We start from the raw sequence: 22,878 nt of genomic DNA, 5'->3' as shown, positions 1-22,878 counted from the left end.
AAAGGGGCTCGTTAGAGGCCAGGGAGGGAAAGAGAGAATAAAGACCCTTAAAATAAGAAGAACCGAACACCGGACTCAACGGGAGGGGAGAAGGGCTGAACGCCAAGTTCGGGGTGGGGGGGATCTGAGCGCCACGGAGAAAGGAGAGGTTGGCCCGCCCCGCCCCCAGCAAGTCCCTCCTTCCGCCGCTCGCCCCGCCCCCAATAAAAAAATCAAACCGGGAACCTCTACCCGGCCACCTCCCATTGGCTATGCGAATGAGCGAAGCCCTCCAGGACCAATGAGCCGCGGCCACGGCTTAGAGAGCGCCTTCCGGCCGGTCCCCGCCGCTCCGCCCGGCGCCTGCCTCACCGGCTGAGGGCGGGACGTGGGGCGGCGGGGGCGCGGCGCGCGGAGCTCAGGCGACGGCGGGACTACACGGTGGCCCGGGCGCTCGGCATGGCTCGCCTGGTGCTGGGTAGGCGCCGGCCTCCTCGTCTCGGGGGGCCGCCCGGGAGTTCCCGGCGGGGCGGGGCGGGGCGGGCGTGCGGCCTTGGCCGGAGCTGGGGTGGGGGGTGGGGGGTGGCGGGCCGGGGGTGGCGGGCCCGGCCGGCGCGGGGGTGCGGGGCCCTGCCGGATTCGGGGCACGTGCGGAGGGGAGGCACGGCGGCGGGGCTCCCGCAGCCCACCCGGGGGAGCGTGGCGCGGCGGGGACGGGGAGCTTCGAGGCTGGGCGCGAACCCAGGGCGGAGGGGCGACGGCCGCGGGCCGAGCGGGGGCCAAGGCCGGGAGCTGCGAGGGAGCCGCGCGGAGTACCTTGATTCCTGGCGGAGGTTGGGGCCGCGGGCGACCCGAGAGGGTCAGGGTCAGTGCTCCCTTGTTCTGGGCCCGCTGTCCTCACGCCGGCGCGCGTGCGGCACAGCCACGAGCTCGTCACCTGTTCTGTGGAATCCCCACTAATGAGAAGAACTGAAATATCAAAAACCCAGCCCTGGAATCAGAGCGAAGAGTTGCCTGAGATAGGGAACGGTGCCTTCCAAAAGCGCTTTAAATGTGTTTGAACTTTCAAAAACTAAATGGAACGCAGACTTCCATGAATTACGTAAATGTCTGTTTTAGAAACTACAGTCAGTGAGGTTGAGGATGATCCCGTCTCTTTTCTGGCTCCCCTCGGTCCCACCCAGCCCGGGCGCTCTTACCGACGTTCCTGGAACGCTCTGGGTCCAGACCAGAGCCCCAGCCCGCACCCGCATTTACTGGCTGTGTGAGCGGGAGCCAGTTACTTAACCACTCTGGGCTAGTACTCCCACTCTGAGCTGTTGTCAGGATGCACGAGTCCATAGAGGTCTCAGGAGGGTAAGCGAGATATAAATATTTGCTGTACGACTGCAGAGAGTGAACATAGAGGAGGGGAAAAGATGGCAGTGTCTGTTTAGTTTGCTTCGGGTGAATTCAGACTCGGCTCTGAAAGTCTGTGATTCTGTCAATTAACTCATTATTTGAATGCATGTAGTCAACCATTTTTGGGGAGCCCTCTTGGTTTCTGGAGGACTGCTTTGGGATCATGTACTCTTGCTACCAGGTGTGGGACAGAGATGTTGCTGATGTGGGTTTGTAACATCCTTAACTACTCTGGAAGAATAACGGGGAGCCACAGATGGCCAAACCATCTGCTCACATAGATTCTGGACACTCGGATGTTCCAGTTTCCCATGGGTGCTCATTACCAGTGAGTGGAACTGCGATGTGAATTTCAGAAACAGGACATTATTGATGGAGATTGACCTACTTTATCATCTTAAATGGCCCCGGGGTTTTTTGTTTTCTTGAGGGTTTTCTTAGGGGGTAGTTACTGGCTCCTTTCGTTTATACATCTTTTAATCTGTTTTCCTGAGTATTTAATTTCTTTCTAGCCCTACTAGGTCATACTGCCTTTTAAGGAATTTAGGTCTCAAATCTTTATTGTCAAGACATTTCCATTGGAGAGCCATTTATAAGAAAGGGGAGGCTCTTGTGAGAATTAGGCAAAATTTACAGACAAATAACTCCAGCAACGTTACTAGGAAAAGAAAAAAAAAGCCCCAGTCCATGTTATTCTGATGTCATGACCATCTTTGTATGGAAAGGAAGCACATTCGTGAGGTAAAAAGTCATGGTCCATCCCTTGGGCGACTCCAGCCTGCTTGTAACAGCCTGCTGTCCCTGATTGACAGGAGAAGGGGAAAAAAAAACAATTCTGCCACAATCTACCTGATGACCCTCCTTGGGATTATATTAATGCAGTCTCCAGGCCTTTGGTTAAAAATTTGGATTGCATAACCACGTTCTATCTCTTTGTGATGATGTGGCCTTAGGCAAGTTACCCTTTCTGTGGCTCCCATTTCCTGGTGTAAAAATGGGTATGATGATACATACCACATAGGGTTCTTGAAATGAGTTAGTCTGTCTTAGTTGTTTAGGCGGTACCTGGTATGTAGTGTCATTTAAGCATTACTCATAGTTAATATGTCGGTTTCTGGAGAGCAGTTGGACAGATACATGTATCGAAATATCGGCCATCGCCCCGTCCTCCCTGTAAGATCATCTCCTAAGGAAATATTTACATTTATTTGAGGGGAAGGAAAGTGTAACAGTTTTTAGCATTAGTCTGTCAGTAGTGACAGATGGGAAATAAATTCTGTCAGGGGTGGATTGGCGACCTGATAATGGCTATATAGGGGGTGAGGGTGCTAAGGAATCCATAATTATGTAGAAAATGTCTGTAACTCATTCTGAGGGAAAAAAGGTTACAGAAAGGAATGTATATAGTAAGAGCACATGCATATAAATGCAATAAAGTTTTAGAGCTCTGAATTGCATAGAGATATCAGTAAGAATACTCACCAAAATATTGCCCATTCTAGTGGAACTGTTGATGGGTTTTCTTTTGCATTTTCAGAAATTCCACAGTGAGCTTCAATGTATTGAACAAGTATCAATTCATGTTGATTTTATAAAAAATGATAAAATCTAGAAAGTAGAACCCCACGGAGGATTTTCCAGGACCAGTCTTAAGTTCTAAGTGTGTTCTGAACTAGGACTCTGTCTTCTTGGGTTCTTAATTTACTTTATTAAATATGTCAAACTCCACTTAACCTTCCCTGCAGCAACAAAAAGATTATTGCGCAGCACAATCCAGTAGAGATAAGAATGCAAACTTTATATCTAATCTTAAATATTCTAGTAGCCTCGTTTAAAAAGGTAAAAAGAAATAGGTGAAATTAATTTTAATATCTATTTCCCCAGTGTATATAAAATATCATTTTAGCATGTCATCAGTATCAGAAATACTAACAAGATGCTTTTCCCCCTACCAAGTCCTCGAACCTTCGTGCGCTCTTTATACCGTTAGTACGTGTTGGGGCAGCCGCATGTGGCGAGAGGCTGCCATGTCGGACAGCAGCAGTCATTGGGAGAGCCCCATTCTGGATGCCTGATCGCCACCCGCATGCACCCTTTCTCACCTCTCGGGGTGGACAAGGAGGTCATACTGTCCCCGGCTCCCCCATCACTGACCCTGGTTCCCTCCCCTAACTCCAGGCATTCTGTTTCATTATTCCTCCACTTTAGCCTCTCCTGCTCCCCGTATTTTTTCCCTTCATGCTCAGATCACTCTCATCTTTAAAAAGAAACCTTCCTTCTACCCCACATTTGCTTGCCCTCTTGTGCTCTTTATAATAAGACTTGTTTTAGAGAGTTATCCGTTGTTTTCATCAACTTGTTCCCTCTTACTCTCTCCAGTCTTTTGCAGGTTGGCTGCTGCTTATTTTCACTACTCCACCACAACCGTCCTGGGCCCCAGGGATCGCTCATTAAATCCAGCAGTTAGTTTTCGGTCTCCTATTTGATCTCCCAATGGCGTGTCTTACTGTTGCCCTTTCCATCTTTCCCTGGGTTTGGGTGACACCACTCTCCCACGCTGAGAGCCAGAAAACTGTCTAGAAAGCAAATCTGGTCATACCCCCTGCATTATAAAATTTATGTCACCCTTAGGTCCACAGTTTTATTTTCCTAAGTTCCTACAACATTAGCTGTAGCTATAATTCGGATGCCATGTTTTTTTTTGTTTGTTTGTTTTTTGGTCTCCGTGCCCAGTGTGGGGCTTGAACTCACATCCCTGAGGTTGAAAGTTGCATGCTTTGCTCTGCTGACTGAGCCAGCCAGGCACCCCCTCAGATGCAGTATTCTTGAACAATATAATGACATTGTTTATTCATGCCCATGACCTACTGAACCATTTTATCCTGAGCACTAAAGAGACAACAGTGGTTTAATGGGAAAAACTTGGAAATAGAAGTCAGAGACCACAGATGGGCCACTGGATGTGCCTTTGTTTTCTTATTTACAAAAGAGGGCTTATTCCTGCTCTCTGGTTAGTAATGCTGTGGAAAACCAAGTGGTCTAATGTATTTGAGAGTGATCTCAAAATTGAAAGTGCTATGTAAGTAGAAGGTGGAAGATGTAGCAACAGAACAGTTAACATTGGTGTACATGCCTTCCAGAAGAAATTTACCAGTGGGTTATTCAAAGAAGCTCCATTTGGAATCTTCCAAATTCTATCTACAAGATGGCAAATGCACACACTGCCTTAGAGGACGGGTCAGTTTCGCAGTTTGTTACATCGGTAGATGAAAGAAATTATATGATCATATTCATAGATGCTAAAAAGAAAGTAACAGGAATTTCTCTAATACCATAAAGTTTTATGTTGCAACCCAAAAGCCAGCAGATGAGAAAATAATTAAAGTCAAGAACAGTCCATTATTAAGTATTGTTCTGGAGGTATTAGATGCAATGTAACTGGAAAACAAAGAAGTCCTATATATATTTAAAAGGAGGAGGTGGAATTTTGATAGTACTACCAATTCAGAAAACAAAAATATTCATAAATCAGAACTTGTTTTCCTATATAATTGTTAAAAATTACATTTCAGTTCGTAGAGTAGCCAAGAAAAATGCACTTGGTCCACAGTGTGGTTAAACTGCTATTTTTTTAAAAGATTTTATTTATTTATTTATTTGAGAGGGAGAGAGAGAGAGAGAAACAGTATGAGAGGGGAGAGGGTCAGAGGGAGAAGCAGGCTCCCCGCTGAGCCGGGAGCCCGATGTGGGACTCGATTCCAGGACTCCGGGATCATGACCTGAGCCAAAGGCAGTCGCTTAACCAACTGAGCCACCCAGGTGCCCCTAAACTGTGCTATTAATAATACGACAAGAGGGGGGGCCTGGGTGGCTCAGTCGTTAAACGTCTGCCTTTGGCTCAGGTCATGGTGCCAGGGTCCTGGGATCAAGCCCTGCCTCGGGCTCACTGCTCGGCGGGAAGCCTGCTTCTGCCTCTCCCACTCCCCCTGCTTGTGTTCCTGCTCTTGCTATCTCTCTGTAAATAAATAAATAAAAATCTTTTTTAAAAAAGAAAATAATACCACAGGACTCCATCCTCGCTTTATAACATGTACATGAAAATTCTTTGTAAGCTCATCCAACAGCATTGTAAGTGCCTACTGATTGCCATGAATAGTGTTAGCAGAAATGAAAGTATTTATAAAAGCAATTATTGCCCTTGACAGAGTCCCAGTTTAGTGGAGGAAACAAGTGATTTTTTTCCTTCAAAAGAAAGTAATAAAGGTAGTGTTCTAATATTGCAACTGCATAACACAAAAAATAAATGCTGTGTAGATTGCCCAGGGTCACAGGGTAGCCTGCCAACATTTCAGTGTCCTCACCCACTAAATGGCCGTAGTAGTAGTACCTCACAAGGTGATTGTAAAGAATGAAGATGTTCATGCATAAGCACAAAGCAAGAAATCTTTTCCCAGTTGCAGCTCAAGAGGTGAGAGTGTGGCCTCTGTGTCCTTGCTGTGCCCTGCACCAGGGGGAGAGAGATTCCAGGGGCTACAAGAGCAGCATGTGGCCAGGGATTCAAAGGGCCCTGACCCGGGAGGACACTGGGCAATTGAAGAAGACTCCCGTTGCCAAGTTTGCTGCCAGAGCATGAACCCTTTTGCTCATGCTGTGCTTTGTGTCATTACTGCAGGTCTGATGAGCTGCACCTTCTTCCTGGCAGCGAATGGTCTCTATTCCTCCAGCGATGATGTGATTGAACTAACTCCATCAAATTTCAACCGAGAAGTTATTCAAAGTGCTAGCTTGTGGCTTGTAGAATTCTATGCTCCATGGTAAGTGTAAAGCCATGTTGTGGGTTATTTATGGTACTTTATAAAATTAGAGAAAATATTATATGGACGTATGATTTTATTCAGTCATCTAGTTTATCTAGTTTACTGCTTGTTTAAAAGAAGTAGAGAGGGAAGTGGGAGACTCCCCAAAGTGGTGTGAGTTAAAGGCCATGGAGATCAAGTCCACTGAAAAAGAATGGTTGGAGTAGCTGATTGCTGCAAAAAGGAAGAAAATCATTCTTAGAATTTTAAGAAGGTATATCTCGATGAGGTGAGTGGGATCTTGATGGAAGGGAAACTTACTTATGCTGAAAGAATATTGGGCACAGGAAAGGGAAGAACTAGTGATTGATTCCATTCTGTGTCTTGGAGAGAGTTGCTTCCAGAAGTATGTCATTAAAAACTGGTTTAATTTTAAAATTCTTCTCTTGCCTTACATGCATTGCTGGAAACAAACAAACAAAAAAAAAAACCCCAAAAACCCTTGTGGGGTAAAGATGCAATTATCATTGAAATTAATGGTGCACAATTAGAGTCAAAATACAATATTGCACTAATTGTTGATATAGTTAAGCATATAACACAAACAAAACAAAAACCCAACAAATAGAGAAGTGTAGAGACAGATGAATGGAAACTGCAAAATGTGCACAAGGCTGTTACTTCTGTAATCTAGCAGGCCGGGCCGAGGGTACCCTGAGGAGACCTGAGCCCCAGCCAGCTGTGTCCTGCAAATGACCTCAGGAAGTACTTTTAGATGTGAGCTGCACCCCCTACGCTCACGTAGGAGTAGTAAATGAAATTCTTACAGATTCTTTTACCTGAGTGGGTGCATTTTAGGATAGGCCTAATGAAAGGTTTTCCTGTATTGGTTTAATTTTTTTCCTTTGCAAGACCATGAAACTGAATTTTGGAAACTCATTACCAGTCCTCATGGACTATGTCACTTAATGTTCAGTGTAGCAAATTAAGGTAAAACCCTCTACTTGTATGTTGCCACATTGTGAATACTATTCATCTGAGTGCCTTTATTATTATTTTTTTTAAAGCTTCTCTTTTTGTTAAATCCAAGTGAGCATTCTATATGGGTTAGTTCATTCGTATTAGTAAATGCACAAATAGTAATTGTACAGATTGTTCTATTGTTGAATGCCTTTGTATGCAATTTTTACAAGTTAGATTTTTTTTTTATCATTTATGGTAATTGACATTGTTTTAGGGAGCTACGATACAAAGAGAATATACCTCATTCCAAAACTAAACCGAAGAGCATCATTGAGAAGGCTGGATCCGGACCCTGTAGTTAACGGTTACTGTTCCATGGCAGTTTTGCTTCCTAATGTTCTGGAGAACAGGAGGTCTCATTAGAGCAGGTGTTTTTCCCCTTTTCTTGTGTTTGGACTTGGCAGCTTGGTGAAGGCTTTGAATTCTTTCCAGAATAAAGATTTTCCTTTTCTCTGTGTAAAATAAAGCATATAGGGTTGCAGAGGGAACCTAAAATATCGAAATAACATTGTCAAAATACTAAAATAAATCTTGATGTGGTTATCTAGTACTTGTTCACTGGGACAGTAAATACCAAGATCTAGCAGCCGCCCTAACACCTAGACGCCATAATCGTGAAGTAGTGATGAGCATAAACGAGTTTGGAAGAGAAGTGTAGGAGCTGTGGTAGTGATCTAAGAGTAGCTGTGAGTTTTTGTTTGTGACAGTTGGTGTGTTGTGAATGTTCATCATTGAAGGAAAGCCTTCGTTTCCATTGCAAGTTAGCAAAATAGAGGTGTTCCTCTCCCCCCCCCCCCACCATCAAAAGTTCCTGGAGCCCCTGGATTTTTATCCACCAACACCTTCAGGGTCTGTGGACCGCAGGTGAGGAACACTTGGGTTAGAGGTGTGCTATATTTAGATTTACGTGGCATTTTGATCTGTCTTTACTATGCTTCACGTAGAAATTGAAGGGAATATACACTCTGATAATTTCTGATTTGAGTCCTTTCATAGTATAAACCCAAATTAAAGAGGCACAAAGTCCTATAAAATTTTGACTCCTGGACTTCTAAGTAGGAGCGTGTGGACAGCAAAAGATACTAGATAGAAGTATGTAGAAGCAGCATTCCGGGACATTTCCCAGAAGATCCTAACTTTTAAAATATCGGATTAAGCTTAGGCCCCTGTGGAAGGTGCTAATATATAGTGATTAAAAACATGGGACCTGGAGTCACAGACCTATCCATCAGCTCTGTCACGGACGACTGTGTGATAGTGGACAGGTTTCTTCTCCACCTCTGTCTCCTCATCCGTAAGATGAAGATAACAAGGCCTGTCTTCAGTGTTGTGCCGATGAAATGAAATCCTGTACGAAGGGCCCCTCATGGTCCTGGCACATGGCATTTGCTCATTAGGTCCTTAGAAGCCTAGTTAGGAGACTTTACTCTGTTTTTTAAAAAAAGAAAAAAACAAACAACAAAAAAAAACTAATCACCTATGGGTAAACTGGTTATGGTATCTTCATACAATGGATGTTATTCAACCATGAAAATGAACAGTATAACGTCTGCAACCTCGATAAGTGGTATAAACGTAACAGGTTTGTGTATATATAACTTTTTCTTTTTTTTAAAGATTCTATTTATTTGACAAAACAAGCACAAGCAGGGGGAGCAGCAGGCAGAGGGGGAGAGAGAGGAGCAGGCTCCCCCTGAGCAGGGAGCCCGATGCGGGACTCGATCCCAAGACCCTGAGATCATGACTGAGCTGAAGGCAGACGCTAAACCAACTGAGCCACCCAGGTGCCCTGGTGGAGTATTTTTGAATTGGGGATCAAAGACATTAATTGTTGCCTTGTGTTTTCATCTCCTAAAAGGTGTGGCCACTGCCAGAGGTTGACACCAGAATGGAAGAAAGTAGCAACTGCATTAAAAGTAAGTTTCTAAGATGTCCACATTCACCTGTGAATGTATAAATAAGTGTGCAACTGGGCTTAATGTAGGATAGGAAGTTGATTTGCATATTAAGCTCAGAACCCTTGGTCTGGTGCCAGAATCATGTAGGGAGCAAAGGGATAATATACATTTAATTTTTACATTGTCTATTTTTGTTAACTCAGTTTTCCGGATTAGTGACATAATTACTCTTCGTCATGGTAATTCTGGGAACTGCAGAGTTCCCTCTAAGGCTGACTTACAGTTCACCCGTCATTCCGTGTAGTAATGATTTTCCAGGCAAGAGCCTTCATTAATTCTGTTTATCAACCTAACCCTGCCCTTTATTATCTTGTCCCTGAGTCTACAAAAATCAAATGATGGGTTTTTGTGGAGTCTGCTCCAGTTGAAAGAAAAATAGATAATACTTTTATGTTTTCACAGGATGTTGTAAAAGTTGGTGCAGTTGACGCAGATAAACATCAGTCTCTAGGAGGTCAATATGGCGTTCAGGGATTTCCTACCATTAAGATTTTTGGCTCCAACAAAAACAGACCAGAAGATTATCAGGGTAAGGACTTTTCCTAACTATTCCATTCCCCTGGTTGGAATTTTAATTTGAGCAGGTAGGTAAAAATTAGGAGGAAGGGCCCGTTTGTTTTTGTAAATAAAGCTTTTCAGAACACAGTCACACCTGTTTACATATTGTCTGTAGTTGCTTTCCCACTAAAATGGCAGCATCGAGTAGCTGCAACTGATAGAAAGGCCCGCCCAGCTGAAAATAATTGCTGTTTGGCGCTTCACAAAGAGTTCGCCAACTCTTGGTCTAGAGTGAGAAAACCCTCTCTTTCTTGCTAGTACATTTCTTAATCTGGTATATTTCCAGGTAGATTGGAGGAAGGGGCGCTGGTTCAGAGGGTGAAGGCATCTAGAGTTAGAGAAGGAACAGAAGGCCGTGTTATGTGCAGGGCTTCCCTTCTGTGTTAGGAAGTGTCGGCCAAGGCCGCAGAACGGCACAATTCAAACATATTCTGCATGTTGCTGTACTATATTTTCTTTCTAATGTCAGGTCCGAAAGGGTTCTCAGACGTTTTTCTCTCTTCCTTGACAGTTTGATAAACTATTTAAAAAAAAAAAAAAATACGAAATTTTCCAAAGAGACTTTATTAGAGTTTTGCCTTTAAACTCTGAAGATAGGGGCGCCTGGGTGGCTCAGTTGGTTAAGCGACTGCCTTCGGCTCAGGTCATGATCCTGGAGTCCCGGGATCGAGTCCCGCATCGGGCTCCCTGCTCAGCGGGGAGTCTGCTTCTCCCTCTGACCCTCTTCCCTCTCGTGTTCTCTCTCTCATTCTCTCTCTCTCTCTCTCTCTCTCAAATAAATAAATAAGATCTTTAAAAAAAATAAATAAACTCTGAAGATAGCCTCATGGCCTGTATTATCTGCACACTTCCGAGTCAGTTAATAGCCCCCTGATTTTTTCTTGAGTATATAGTTTTTGGTTAAATTTCCAAAGGCTGTTGTCATTAGTGAGTTTCATTTACAGGGTTTATTACTTCTTAGATTAGGATTAAATTCAGCTAGAGAACCTAAAAAAAGCCCAAGATAACTGTTGTAAGCAAGGTAGAAAAAAGAGGCCTGGATTGCTTTCCAGTTACTTGGCTTCAGGCATTTCATATTCTACTTTGTCCACATTTTTTTTTCTCTCCATTATCATAGAAATAGTTCCTTCTGTTTTTCTCAATTGGTTATTTGTATTTAGAAGTGTTCTCTGCTTTCTTAACCAAATAAGTTTCTTATTTATCTGTGTACATGTTGCATGTTCGGTAAATGTTTGTGAGTTACTCTCATTTGTAGATGGTATTAATAGGTGAGCAGGAGGATATTCTTGTTCACGCTAATAACCTAAAACTCAAGAAGGAGATTTGGTCTTCCCAGTGAAAAGTCTAGTGCAAAATGCATTGTAGGGAGAACTTGGCCCTGTGTTAAATACACGTGTGTACTGTTGGGTATGTTCAGACATCCGATAAAGCTGACAGATTTAGGAAGTGTCCTTCAGGCACACAGCTCACCGCCATCCGTCCATCTGATTGTCCTTTGTATTCCTCTAGGTGGCAGAACTGGTGAAGCCATCGTAGATGCTGCCCTCAGTGCCCTGCGCCAGCTCGTCAAGGACCGCCTTGGGGGAAAGGGTGGCGGATATAGTTCTGGAAAGCAAGTAAGGCTGTATAAAGTTCATTTTTAATGTGTGTGATGATTCTGATGCCAAAATGTGGACTACTTGTAGAGGATAGTTTGTTTTTTTAAGTCATTACTACTATTGTAGATAGTGAACTTTCAGTTAAAAAAATAATACAAGGTTAGATCAGCTGATGCCAGAGGGAGTCAGCCACCCATCCTGTTCATTTGGCCTCCTCAGAAGTCACTAGTCCCAGGGCAACTTGCCACAACTGTAGGCCAAGATCCAGGCCACAAATGGGCTTCCTCGGCCCAGTGCTAAAATGGAAGAGTTTGAGCTGTAAACAGAGAAAGAGCTCCAGGCCAGGGGAGCCGGGCTCTGGGATCCTCTGGCCTTTGTAGTTCTAAAGTGGAGAGAGAAAGAGACCAGAGGGGCTTTGGGCAAAGAGGGATAAAATTTGAATGATCTCTTGGCCTATATCTGGCAGTCAGCCTGAAATCCTGGAAAATTCTATATAAATGGACAGGGAAGAAGAGAAAGAAGTTCTTGTTCCGTGGATTGGTATTTTTAGATGCTCATGTATGAGATGTGATGTTTAACCATGATGTACTTCCATTCTTGTGAAGAGGCATTAAATTCTTACAGACATAGATAAAATGGCCCTTGACTCTTAAAGAGACCAGTAAAACTAGCTTCCTTACACAGACTGAGAACTTACCCAGAGATTCCACGCTCTTGCCTTTTATTTCAAACTTTGACATTTAGTGGGCACAGTTGTCTCCCCTATCTCCATGGCTTTTGGCCCAGGCACCAGAAAGCAGTAAACAGAACTGACTGCCTCTGAGCTTTGGTACTCAAGAAAATTCACTGGGGACACCTGGCTGGCCCAGTCGGAGGAGCGTGTGACTCTTGATCTCGGGGTTGTGAGTTTGAGCCCCATGTTGGGTATAGAGAGGACTTAAATAAATAAAACTTAAAAAAAAAAAAATTCTTTGAAAAAAAGGATTAAATGTTCTATTTAGCTCTCTTGACTGGTAGGGATCTTACCTATGGAAGGGTAGCAACTGTGGTACGTTTAACATCCTGGGATGAATGAGCAGTTGTGCCCAGTCTGAATTAGAGTAGTGTTGCTGGGTGGTTCTGTGAGCCATGTGGGGTTTCTCTTAACAAAATAGCAGATGATATTATACCGTAGGGATTGGTAATTGATAGTAAACGCTGCTTAACATGCAAAAATACTATTAAGGAGTGTCCCCAATCTGAGTAAAATAGTTTTTACTTGAAAGAAAAGCTCCAAACTTTGTTAAGATGTGGGTGAGATTGTTTAATCTATTTAGAACAGGAATAGTGTGCTTTCTGGCCATGGGTAGTTTAATATTTAATGTCACCCGTGACAGGGTAGGAGTGAAAGTTCAAGCAAGAAGGATGTGATTGAGCTGACGGACGACAGCTTCGATAAGAATGTCCTTGATAGTGACGATGTTTGGATGGTTGAATTCTATGCTCCTTGGTGTGGACACTGCAAAAAGTAAGTGCTTTCTACCATGTTCTTCGAGTCACAGTGCTTCAGTATAGTCACCTCGTTTGTTTTGAAGAAGCTGACCCAGACCCAGGTAATCACTGAGATCTCCAGAAAAACTCTGGATTCTAAATGATTGTTACATGTTGGCATGAGAGTCAAGAGTATCTTCTGTCGTGTTTTCAGAGATGAGCAGGGAGCCAGCATCCCGATTTGGGGAGGGCAGTCACAAAGGCCCACAAAGGGAAGGGAAAGTTGGAAGGGTGGTATCACTTGTGCCCACCCCCCCGCCCCAACACACACACACAAAACGTGTGTCCAGATCTCACTGGGCTGGGCAGAAATACACACATCAGCTTAAGTATTTATGCCGAGAGTTAAAATATACTTTTAAAGTGCAAATATTTTTCTATAGCCTTGAGCCAGAATGGGCTGCTGCAGCTACAGAGGTGAAAGAGCAAACGAAGGGAAAAGTGAAGCTTGCAGCCGTGGATGCCACAGTTAACCAGCTTCTAGCCAGCCGATATGAGGTGAGTGTGTCTGTAAGGCTCATTTCTTTGAGAAATACACCGTATTTTCAACTATTACTTCATCCAGTATTTTAAGCCTCCCTGTGTGGTAGGAGGGGAGATGTTTGGCCATTTGTAATGCAACTGAATTACTTGATTGTTAAAACTATTAAGTCTTCAACGCAAGACTTTTTTTTTTTTTTTTTTTAATCCAGTATCTCACTATTTCTGCTGTGTGCTTAATGTGAATCTTCAGCTTGCCCAGGCTTTTACAAGTTACTCATTGCTTTTGAACTTGGTCCGTTTGTTCTAGAGCAGATATGTTGTATGAAGTATAAATGCAAGGTTTGAATAAGACTTGGCTGTGCCTGGTAGGCAGATTGTTAAAACCGCCTGATTAACAGACCTTTGTGTCTCATCCCTGATCACTGATGCAGGCTGGGGATATTGTCATGTTAAATTACCTACAAGGTACTTTCAGAATGCATAAGGTTATTTTATTTCTTATTAAATGTTAATTTGATTCTGTCTTGTCTTTTTAATAGATTAGGGGATTTCCTACAATCAAGATATTTCAGAAGGGAGAGTCTCCTGTGGATTATGATGGGGGGCGGACACGATCTGACATTGTCTCCCGGGCCCTGGATTTGTTTTCTGAGAATGCCCCCCCCCCGGAGCTGCTGGAGGTAAACCGCTTCCATCGCCACAGATAAGCACTCATCCAGGCTGACGGCAGGGGCACTAATGCGGCAGTGACACTCGTTTTGCCCTTTCAGATGCGCTCTTTCCCTTTTAAAGCGTTCTCGCGAAGGTGTTCTTGTACTTCCCGGTGGGGAAAACCTGTCTGATAAATTGCTGCTTTTCATAACTTTTAGTACTAAAATAATTACAGTCTGAGGACAGGTGTACCAAGCTGCTTAAAAACAGAATGCACCCGGTCACGCTGCCCTCGTTCTCTAAGTAATAGCTGTTATTTGCGGAGAAGCGTGGGACAGGCATCGTGCTGGTGCTTTTACGTCTGTTTCTCTCGGTTCTCACATGAATGCCTAGAGGTAAATACTGCTTTTATCTCCATTTTACATGAGGAAACGGAGGCCCAGAGAGCCTCAAGTGCTCATAAATACATAATATGTATATATCTGTCTAGCTAAACAAGTAAGTGTCAGAGCCAGGCCACACCCACACCCTTTGTCATTTCAGAGACCGTGGCGGGGGGGGGGGGGGGGGTATGTGTGGTGTGTGTGCGCGCGCTGATGCTTCGCTGGCCCCCCGGACGGAGGGAGGGAGGGGTGTGGGTGTGTGTGTGCGTGCACGCGCCGACGCCTCTCTGGCCCCCCCCGAGGGAGGGCTTTGGGAGCAGTCGCAGAAGTCCCGCACAGAGCAGAGCTGTCGCTGGTGCCGCATGGCAAACAAGGCCGTCGTATTCCGGAGGAGTCGCTCGGTCTCATGAACTGCTCTGCTCTTGAGTGAATGTGACGATGCCAAGTGTGTGTTCTCAAGCTGAGTTTTGGGTTCTGTGTCAGTGGCCTTCCACCCACCCCCTGTCTTCCGGGCCCGCAGATCATCAGTGAGGACGTCGCCAAGAAGACGTGTGAGGAGCGCCAGCTCTGTGTCGTGGCTGTGCTGCCGCACATTCTGGACACCGGTACGCCGGACAGAGGCTCCCCTGCTCTCCCTGCGCGGCTCTCCCTGCCCGGCTCTCCCTGCCCTGCGGGTCTTTCTCGCTGATGAGTGTGGCAGACGCCTTTATCTTTACCTTGAAAACACTCTCTTTAAATTAGGAGCTGCTGGCAGAAATTCTTACTTAGACGTTCTTCTGAAGTTGGCAGACAAATACAAAAAGAAAATGTGGGGGTAAGTTACGATCTCGGTATGACTTGGCTGGGAGAGCGTCCTGCTCCTCAAGTTTCTGCTTCCCACTGTGTTCTCTGTAGAATGTGTCCCTGTTTCTCTTTGGCATTTTTTTAAGTTTAGGAGGTAAATAATTACTATCTAGAAGGAAAGGAATGCAGGTCTCTGATAGAATTCTAAGACACTCATCTGTGCCACGGTGTACATTTTTCTCATAGCAGTCATTTTAAATGGTGGTTGGGGTCCCAGCTAGCAAGCAAAACCTGAGTCACCTCACTGGACTCCGGCACAGCTTTGGAGGCCAGACAAAGAAAGAGAAGTAGAGGGGTGTTTGCTTACCCTTTTCCAAGTGAGGGCTGATACGGCAGATTTTTCAGACAAAGTATGTCTGCCTCCTGTTGAACCTTTTGCTTCTCCTCCTCAATATCTCTTGCTGTCCCGCCTCCCTCCTGCCCCTGCTGTCCCTTTTGGGACAGGTGACCCTGCACCGCCTGCCTGAGTTCAGCGCAGGGTTGTGTGCCTACAGAACAGCGCCTTCTGGCACCCGTTATTCCTCACTGTTGTAGCAGTTGAGTAAGGAAATGCAGCTGAGCATGTTCGTCGGTATTGAATAATGACATACCAGTAAGTTTTACAAAGAAGTTATGATGCTTCTAGAGAGCTTGCATAATCCCACAAATGTTATTAGTAGGATTTCAGGTAACAAAGACAGAAAATTTACCAGGTTTAGTGGACAGTACTTCAGGGGCTGGGAGGAAAATTTTGTAGATCGGGGGTACTTCTGGAGGTATGGTTTAGGGAATATAAGAGAGGAACTGTAGTTAAGAGCACATCTAGAATACGTTGTTTTTGTAAACTTTCTTTTTATTTCTACATCCATTTCATTCCAGAAAATATTGGGAGTGTAATCTTTTTTTTAAAACCCGCTATAATTAGATTTCAGCTAATTTCAAAGGGATCTTTACCCTAAAAACCAGCCTGTTTCTCTAGGTGGCTGTGGACCGAAGCTGGAGCCCAGTCGGAACTTGAAAACGCGTTGGGGATTGGAGGGTTTGGGTACCCTGCCATGGCGGCCATTAATGCACGCAAGATGAAATTTGCTCTTCTAAAAGGTTCTTTCAGCGAGCAAGGCATTAATGAGTTTCTCAGGTAATTTCTTGCTTTCTTGAGTTGTTTTTGTTTTGTGGCTTAGTTCTGTGGTGATGTGGGTTCAAAACTAGGCTTACATAGACCAAGCAGTCGATGGAATTATTTTGCATTTGGAATTCTGGAGAATTAGATGTTTGAGTTCTAAATCATCTTCCTGTAAGAGCTATGTTCTCTTTTCTGCGGAAGGATTCTGTAGAGTGATGGCCACCTTGCCATCTTGTGCCATTGGCATTGAGCTCTTCCTGATTCTCATAGAAATATCACATGGGCTAGAAGGAGCCCTTTCTCACCCATTCCCACCCTAGCACGCTTGGTGCCCCTGACCTCAGGTAGTACCCCGTCGATTTCTGGCCATTAGCTCTAGAAGATTATTATGTGAAAACGAGCGTACTTCTGAAGTGACTGCAGCGATGTGCAAACAACACTAAGGGTTCCCAAACCCAGTGTTGTACAGAGCTCTCTGTCCTGCTCTTCAGCTCATCCTAAAATTGACTTAATCACCTTCCAGCCAAATGCAAGGCATTGACACTGCACTGTTTTGGTTAATGCCTCTTCCTCATAACTGACTATCACAAAGGTGAACCTCTTCGACCCAGACCTTGTCTCCCTTCAGTACTGTAGAGCTGAGAATAAGCTCTTGGTAGTTGATTAACACATATTTTGTAGGTTTTATGTATCATATACTGTATTCCTACAATGAAGTAAGCCCCAGAAAAGAAACTGTAATTAAGACAGAGAAAATACATTACTGTAGTGTAAAAAAAAATCTGTGTAAATGGATTTGTACAGTTCAGCCCGTGTTGTTCCGGGGTCAGCTATACTTAGAAGTATGTCATCCTTTTTCAACAGCTGATTCCAGTGTCAGAAACCATAGGAAATGTATGACGGTAATAATTACATAACGAGATGGAGCCTTTGGACTCAGTTATTGGAAACAACAGGGTCTAACCTCAGCTTTGAGTTTATTCACATTTCTTTTCAACTGGTTTTCCTTTTCTGGTTTGTCGTTTGTTTAGTACAGAGGAGGTGAATAGTTCATGGAACTGTCTGGGTTGCACCCGTGTTCTACATCACATTTGATAGTTATTGTGTACTTAATTTGTATTTTAGCAAAATAAGTTTTTCTTAATAATTGGTGATAACTGGTTTTATCTGATGCCAAGATCCAAGTAATTTCACGCCTGGTTGCATTGCTGTCCTCACTTGAAAAGATGATATACTGTTCAGGAGCAAGAGGTGAGAAATGCCTCTGCAGGAACCTATAGGCACGTCGTCATATTTATTTATTTATTTATTTATTTATTTGTGTGTTTTGTTTGTTTTTTTTTTTTTTTACGTCATTTTTAAAACATGGTTTCTTCATCCGGTTGTGCTTGCTTTGGTCCTTTGCGCCCCAGGGAGCTCTCATTCGGGCGGGGCTCCACGGCACCTGTAGGAGGCGGGGCCTTCCCTGCCATCAGCGCCAGAGAGCCTTGGGACGGCAAGGACGGCGTGGTGAGTCCCCGGGGCGCGTGGGGGGCCGTGTGCCGGCGGGACTTGTCACCGAGGTGCTCGTCCGGCCTCTCCGTATTCTCCCTGTCCCTGGGCATCTTTGCCGTTTGTAAGCCCGGTCCTCTCCACCAGACGTCAGCCTTAGCATGCTGTCAGAAACGGGCCCTGGGTATTCTTGACAGAGACGATGAGATAAATTTCAGTAATGAGGTTTCTTTCCTGATTATCACCCCGAAACTGAACATTTAACCTGGAATTCACTTACTGTGTGTCTGCAAGACACAAAATTATAGCTTTGAAATGAGCATTTATTCTAGTACACTTCTGCCCCTTCTTCCTCAGAAGGACAAGCTAAATGGCTGTTGGTGTTAAAGGGGTGGTAATTTGTTGAATTCGTACTTCACCCAAGTTCTCAGCTTTTCCAGCTATGAAATAATAGGCAGTGTTAAAAGCAGGAGGTGGGTTAGAGAGGAACGAGCTCTGTAATCTGGGGCATCTCTAGAAATGACCGCTCCGTGGTGAGCCCGTGTGCTCTGAGCCCCTCACCCTGCCTCCCCCCCCCCCCCAGCCCCTGAGGGGCCTCACGTTGGCTTCGTTTTCCAGCTTCCCGTGGAAGACGACATTGACCTCAGTGACGTGGAGCTGGACGATTTGGAAAGAGATGAGCTGTGAGAGGCTTGGCACAGACTTGAGTTTTCTTTTCTTGGGAGCAAATTTCCCCAGCAGTGAAGGAACATTCTTCACGATCAGATGAGTCTACCAGTGGCCTTTTTAACCAAGAAGTAGCACTTGATTGGTCATGTGAAAACACTGCAACAGTGAACTTTGCATCTCAAGAAAACAATGAAAAATTCTATGAATTGTTGTAGCCAGTGAAATTGGGTTGTATTCTATCGGGTAATATTTGGAGAAAAACTGATGGGCTGTTGACGTATTTTTCCCTCCCTCTGACTGCTGCTTGAATGTTCTTGGAAGCTGTTTCTTACATATTAAGTTTTTTAATGTGATTCTTTCATTCGAATATTAATGGCTTTTTTCCATTAAAAAAATAAAATATTTTGGACAATGCCAATAAATGTATGAAATTAGTGTCCACATCATAAAAATCAGAATCCTATGTTTAGCCAGTAAATTAATATAATGAAGGGATGACCCTGATGTCTTCCCTCCCTATAAACCTGTGATCCAGAGGACACCATCTGGAGGCTTGCCACAACACAGATCTCACATGCGTCCTGCGAGGCCAAGTTCCAGCTGCGAGATGTGACCTGTACAGTGAGTTCAGAGAAAGGGTGAAAAGCAATGGGCAGTCAGTTGAGAACTGCCTTTCATGCCCCCCGGATTTTGTCTTTGGGCCATCCCCAGTGACCTTTAGGAAATACGGCTGATTATACTGTTAGCTCAGGATTTAACGTGCTTCCTCCGCCCTCACGAGATGGCCGTTAAGACCCGAAATACGGCAGCAGGTTACCGACTCCCAGGTGGGCCCTGTTTATGTAAAGTGCAGTTTGAATTATGTTAGAATACAAGAGACAATTCAGAGGATTGAGCATTTCTTTATTGTAACTTAAAAAAAATAAATACAACTGTACCTAACTTTTGTGAGCAATTTCTCTCAAAATCTAAATTCTGTAGGGTTCTCTGGCTAAGGGAAAGAGGTGTCTGTAGGAGTCTGCGTGACCAGGAGAGCACAGTGGTGCCATTTCATCTCCCTAGTCGAGAAGACTGAGGTCGATGTGGAAGTAGACATAAGGAAAATAGTCTTGGTTGTTGAGCTGCAGGCCAGGGATCTCCACAGATGCCTGCAAAAAGAAGACGTCGTATGGGCGCTCTAAATGCAGAAACCAGTTTGCTGCCGTCTTTATAATTTTCGAAGAGGCTCTCTAGGCTCTGACTGCATTTTCTGCCCCGCACAGTGCACCCCCACCACACAGACACACACACACGCGGCCTCTTCCCTGTTAGGCTTGCACATTTGTGAAACGTAGATCTTCTTAACAATCTGGCAATTTCCATTTTCGGAAAGTGCCTCCCACGTGGAGAGGCTGACGGCCGTGCAGAGACCCAGCTATTTCTGTCTGGATTCTCTACCTACATCCAGTATACTTGCAGCTGCTACTTGATCCAGATGTCTGAAGACGGAGTTCAGAACCTCCCTTAAACGTTTGGTGGATGACTTCTTATGAGGCTGGAGGAGCACCGCCTGGAAATTCACCGGTAGTCCGTACCTTCCCAGACAGACAAAACGTGCGAATGAACAAAACATTACTTACGATGCAGATGTGCGTAAAATAACCCTGACAAGAAACAGAGAAGTTCTAGTAAGAAAAAGGCCTCGGTCAACATAGCTTAAGAAAATGAAACTCAGTTGAACGGAATGTCTAGGGTCAGAGGTTAGACTAATTGGATTTTTCTGGATAGGAACATCTCTAGTAGAACACGTTAACATTGGTCATGTGAAAACACTGCAACAGTGAACTTTGCATCTCAAGAAAACAATGAAAAATTCTATGAATTGTTGTAGCCAGTGAAACTGGGGTGCATTCTGTCAGGTAATATTTTGAGGAAAACTGATGGGCTGTTGGATTTTTCCCTCCCTCTGACTGCCGCTTCAATGTTAACAGCCATTTCTGGCCGTTAATGGCGCAGTGTCTGCTAAAATACCAAGGCCTGTTGCATCTGCAGGAGAAGGACCTGTGAAGGAGGCTGCTTGTAACCACGTGTGTACTGCTTTCACTATAAATCAAGCCTACGACCTGCTTAGTGCTGTGCCTCTGGAGGACTCTGGGCGAGCAGAACCCCGATTTCAGAGCCCCACCAAAATAGTCTTTCCAAGAGGCAAGTGCCAGAGAAGCTGGCTGGTGCTGACAGGGATGGCAGCACGTGGGCTAGCTCACGGTTGGGGGGGCGGGGGGGAGATGGCCCAGCCGATGACTTGTCTATCCTTTGTTCCCCTTGCCATCAAAGCTCTGGTATTTCCTGGGGAAGATGGGCAGAGGGGCTGTCGCCATCTTTACCTGAACGAGCAGCTTCCCTCCGGAATCCCTACCCCACCTCCCAGTGCTTTCCACATCCTCGACTTCACCCAGACCATTCCCTCCATCTACGGGCCACAGTGCGGGGGACCTGGACACTAAGGGCGGGCATTCCAGCTCCCGGGCCATCACTGCCATCCCTGCCATCCCTGCCTTGTCCTCCGACTCGGTCATTCCACCGCAGTCCTTGCCCAGCTGCTCTGGGAGACGGTTTACCCTCCCTCACGAGGATCCCTGTGTTGAGAGCTCTCCTGCCTTTCCCAGCCTGGGAGCTGCTTCAGGCCAGAGACATGGGTCCGTTCTGTCCCTGATCCTGGAGAGCCACAGGCCCTCCTTCAATGCTTCGTTAAATGCTGGCTGAATGCCCCTCACCCCCCTCATCAAGGCTCCAGGCCCTTGGCCTCTTAGCCCACTCTGGAATTCAGGGCTTTTCACATTCTTCCCAGACCCTTCCAGTGCTTTGCCTGCGAACCCCCACTCTGGATCAATTTAAAGGAACGCCTTCTCTGTTGTGCTCAGAACATGCCTTCCAGGAACGGCTGAGTCTGTTCTCATTCTCAAGGCTGCCCCCCATGGCGCTCCCTCTTGGATCGCTCAGTAGAGGACCCTCCTCCTCCCTGATCGCTGAGGTCACCTGGTGGGGAGCCCTCACCTGCAGCCCCCATACCGAGACCACTGTAGCCACCCCACCCCCACCCCCCGGGCTGCAAGTGGCGTCAGGCTTTCTCAACTACTGCCCCCTTCCTTTAACGTATCACCATTGTGCCCTGCCTAAAATAAACTTCCTTGGCTCCTCCCTAAGGCTCTCATTCCAAACCTGAGAGAGTATCCAGTGTCCTGTGTCACCCAATCATCCTTCGGCCATCATACTCAGGCTTGTCCCACCAATGACCTCATGGCCCATTTGCAGGGACACATAAATCCTTAGGCTTCCACTCCTTGACTCGTCAGCCACTCCCTCCTCCTGCCTCGGATTTCCTCATGGGCTTTTCTGCCTCCACCCCTCTTATGTTGGAGGTCCCCCAAGGCGCCCCTTCAGTACATTCCCTCTATACGACTCTCTCTAAATGAATGCACCCGCAGAGCCACCATTAGGACTCCCTAATGTCTGTTCCCCACTAACATCTCTCCCTGGAGCCCGACAAACCAGCTAGCTACCTGGCCAGCTCCGCTCTCATCCCAGATGACTGAAGCCCCTGGTTCCCTTCACCCTGAAGGCGAACTAGCACTTCCTCAGCTGAGGGCGGGGTCCACTTCACTTCGGTTTTATTGAGTCCACGAACATTTAGCATCCACTCTTTGTCCAGCTCTGGGCTGAGTGGCAGAGGTAGTGAGCAAGTCGGCCACAGCCCCCACATAGGCGGGAAGAACAAATCAGCTTGGCAAGGAGGAAGGCAGCACCAAGTGCCAACCGGGGGTCAAAGGAACAGGCAAGCAGGTGAACTTCGTCTGTTTGCACTAACAAACTTGCTGGTTAACCTGTTCTCTTGGACTATGATCTCTCCATACAACAGAATATGGAAAAGCCATTAAAAAGGATCAGGTAGCTCCACACACACTGGTAAGAATTGAAAGCAGATGAAAAAAGCAAGCTGCAGAACATTAAGGATAAATGGGGCAAGAAGAGTCTCGAAACCATTAACTGTGATTATCTGTGGGCAGGGGGACTGTGAGGAACTTCCTCCACAGTATGTATTTCTGAACTTTAATTTTTTAGTTTTTTTTTTAAATAGTGTTCATATATTACAACTGTATTCAGGAAAAATACAGATACAGTAAGAAAAAGTCCTACATTCATAGTCTTGTAAAGAATTACTTCTACAGGGGCGCCTGGGTGGCTCAGTTAAGTGTCTGCCTTTGATTCGGGGCCTGATCCTAGGATGCTGGGATTGAGCCCCGTGTCAGGCTCCCTGCTCTCTCCCGCTCTGACTGCCACCTCCCCCCTGCTTGTGCCGTCCATCAAATAAATAAATAAAATCTTTTAAAAAAACAAAGAATTATTTCTACATACACTTTTAGGGGAAACAGTTTT

General features: G+C 45.4%; 2 protein-coding genes across 4 annotated transcripts in view; one reads left to right on the top strand and one right to left on the bottom strand.

Moving 5' to 3' along the window:
* Positions 1–350: 350 nt before the first annotated feature.
* On the top strand, positions 351–19,407 carry PDIA6 (protein disulfide isomerase family A member 6). The gene is made up of 13 exons (XM_028099445.2): positions 351–457; positions 6,053–6,194; positions 9,058–9,115; positions 9,560–9,686; positions 11,225–11,331; positions 12,690–12,820; positions 13,227–13,341; positions 13,866–14,006; positions 14,881–14,965; positions 15,102–15,174; positions 16,162–16,320; positions 17,718–17,814; positions 18,415–19,407. Exons 1-13 carry the CDS (start codon positions 439–441, stop codon positions 18,481–18,483), a joined length of 1,323 nt encoding a protein of 440 aa, XP_027955246.1. The 5' UTR covers positions 351–438; the 3' UTR covers positions 18,484–19,407.
* Positions 19,408–19,523: 116 nt separating this feature from the next.
* ATP6V1C2 (ATPase H+ transporting V1 subunit C2) overlaps positions 19,524–22,878 on the bottom strand; it is a 51,020-nt gene continuing 47,665 nt past the window's right edge. For all 3 annotated transcript variants that reach the window (XM_088026160.1, XM_028099442.2, XM_028099443.2), the window contains 2 exons: positions 19,907–20,039; positions 19,524–19,613 (listed from right to left, as the gene is read on the bottom strand). In XM_088026160.1, coding sequence (XP_087882286.1) covers positions 19,524–19,613; positions 19,907–20,039 — 223 coding nt within the window. The remainder of the gene's footprint in view (positions 19,614–19,906; positions 20,040–22,878) is intronic.

The sequence above is a fragment of the Eumetopias jubatus genome, unplaced genomic scaffold (assembly GCF_037043125.1).
Source record: "Eumetopias jubatus isolate StellerSeaLion01/CBP00866 unplaced genomic scaffold, mEumJub1_p1.0 scaffold_9, whole genome shotgun sequence".
Taxonomy (NCBI): Eukaryota; Metazoa; Chordata; class Mammalia; order Carnivora; family Otariidae; genus Eumetopias; species Eumetopias jubatus.
This window is presented reverse-complemented; position numbering and strand designations above follow the sequence as displayed.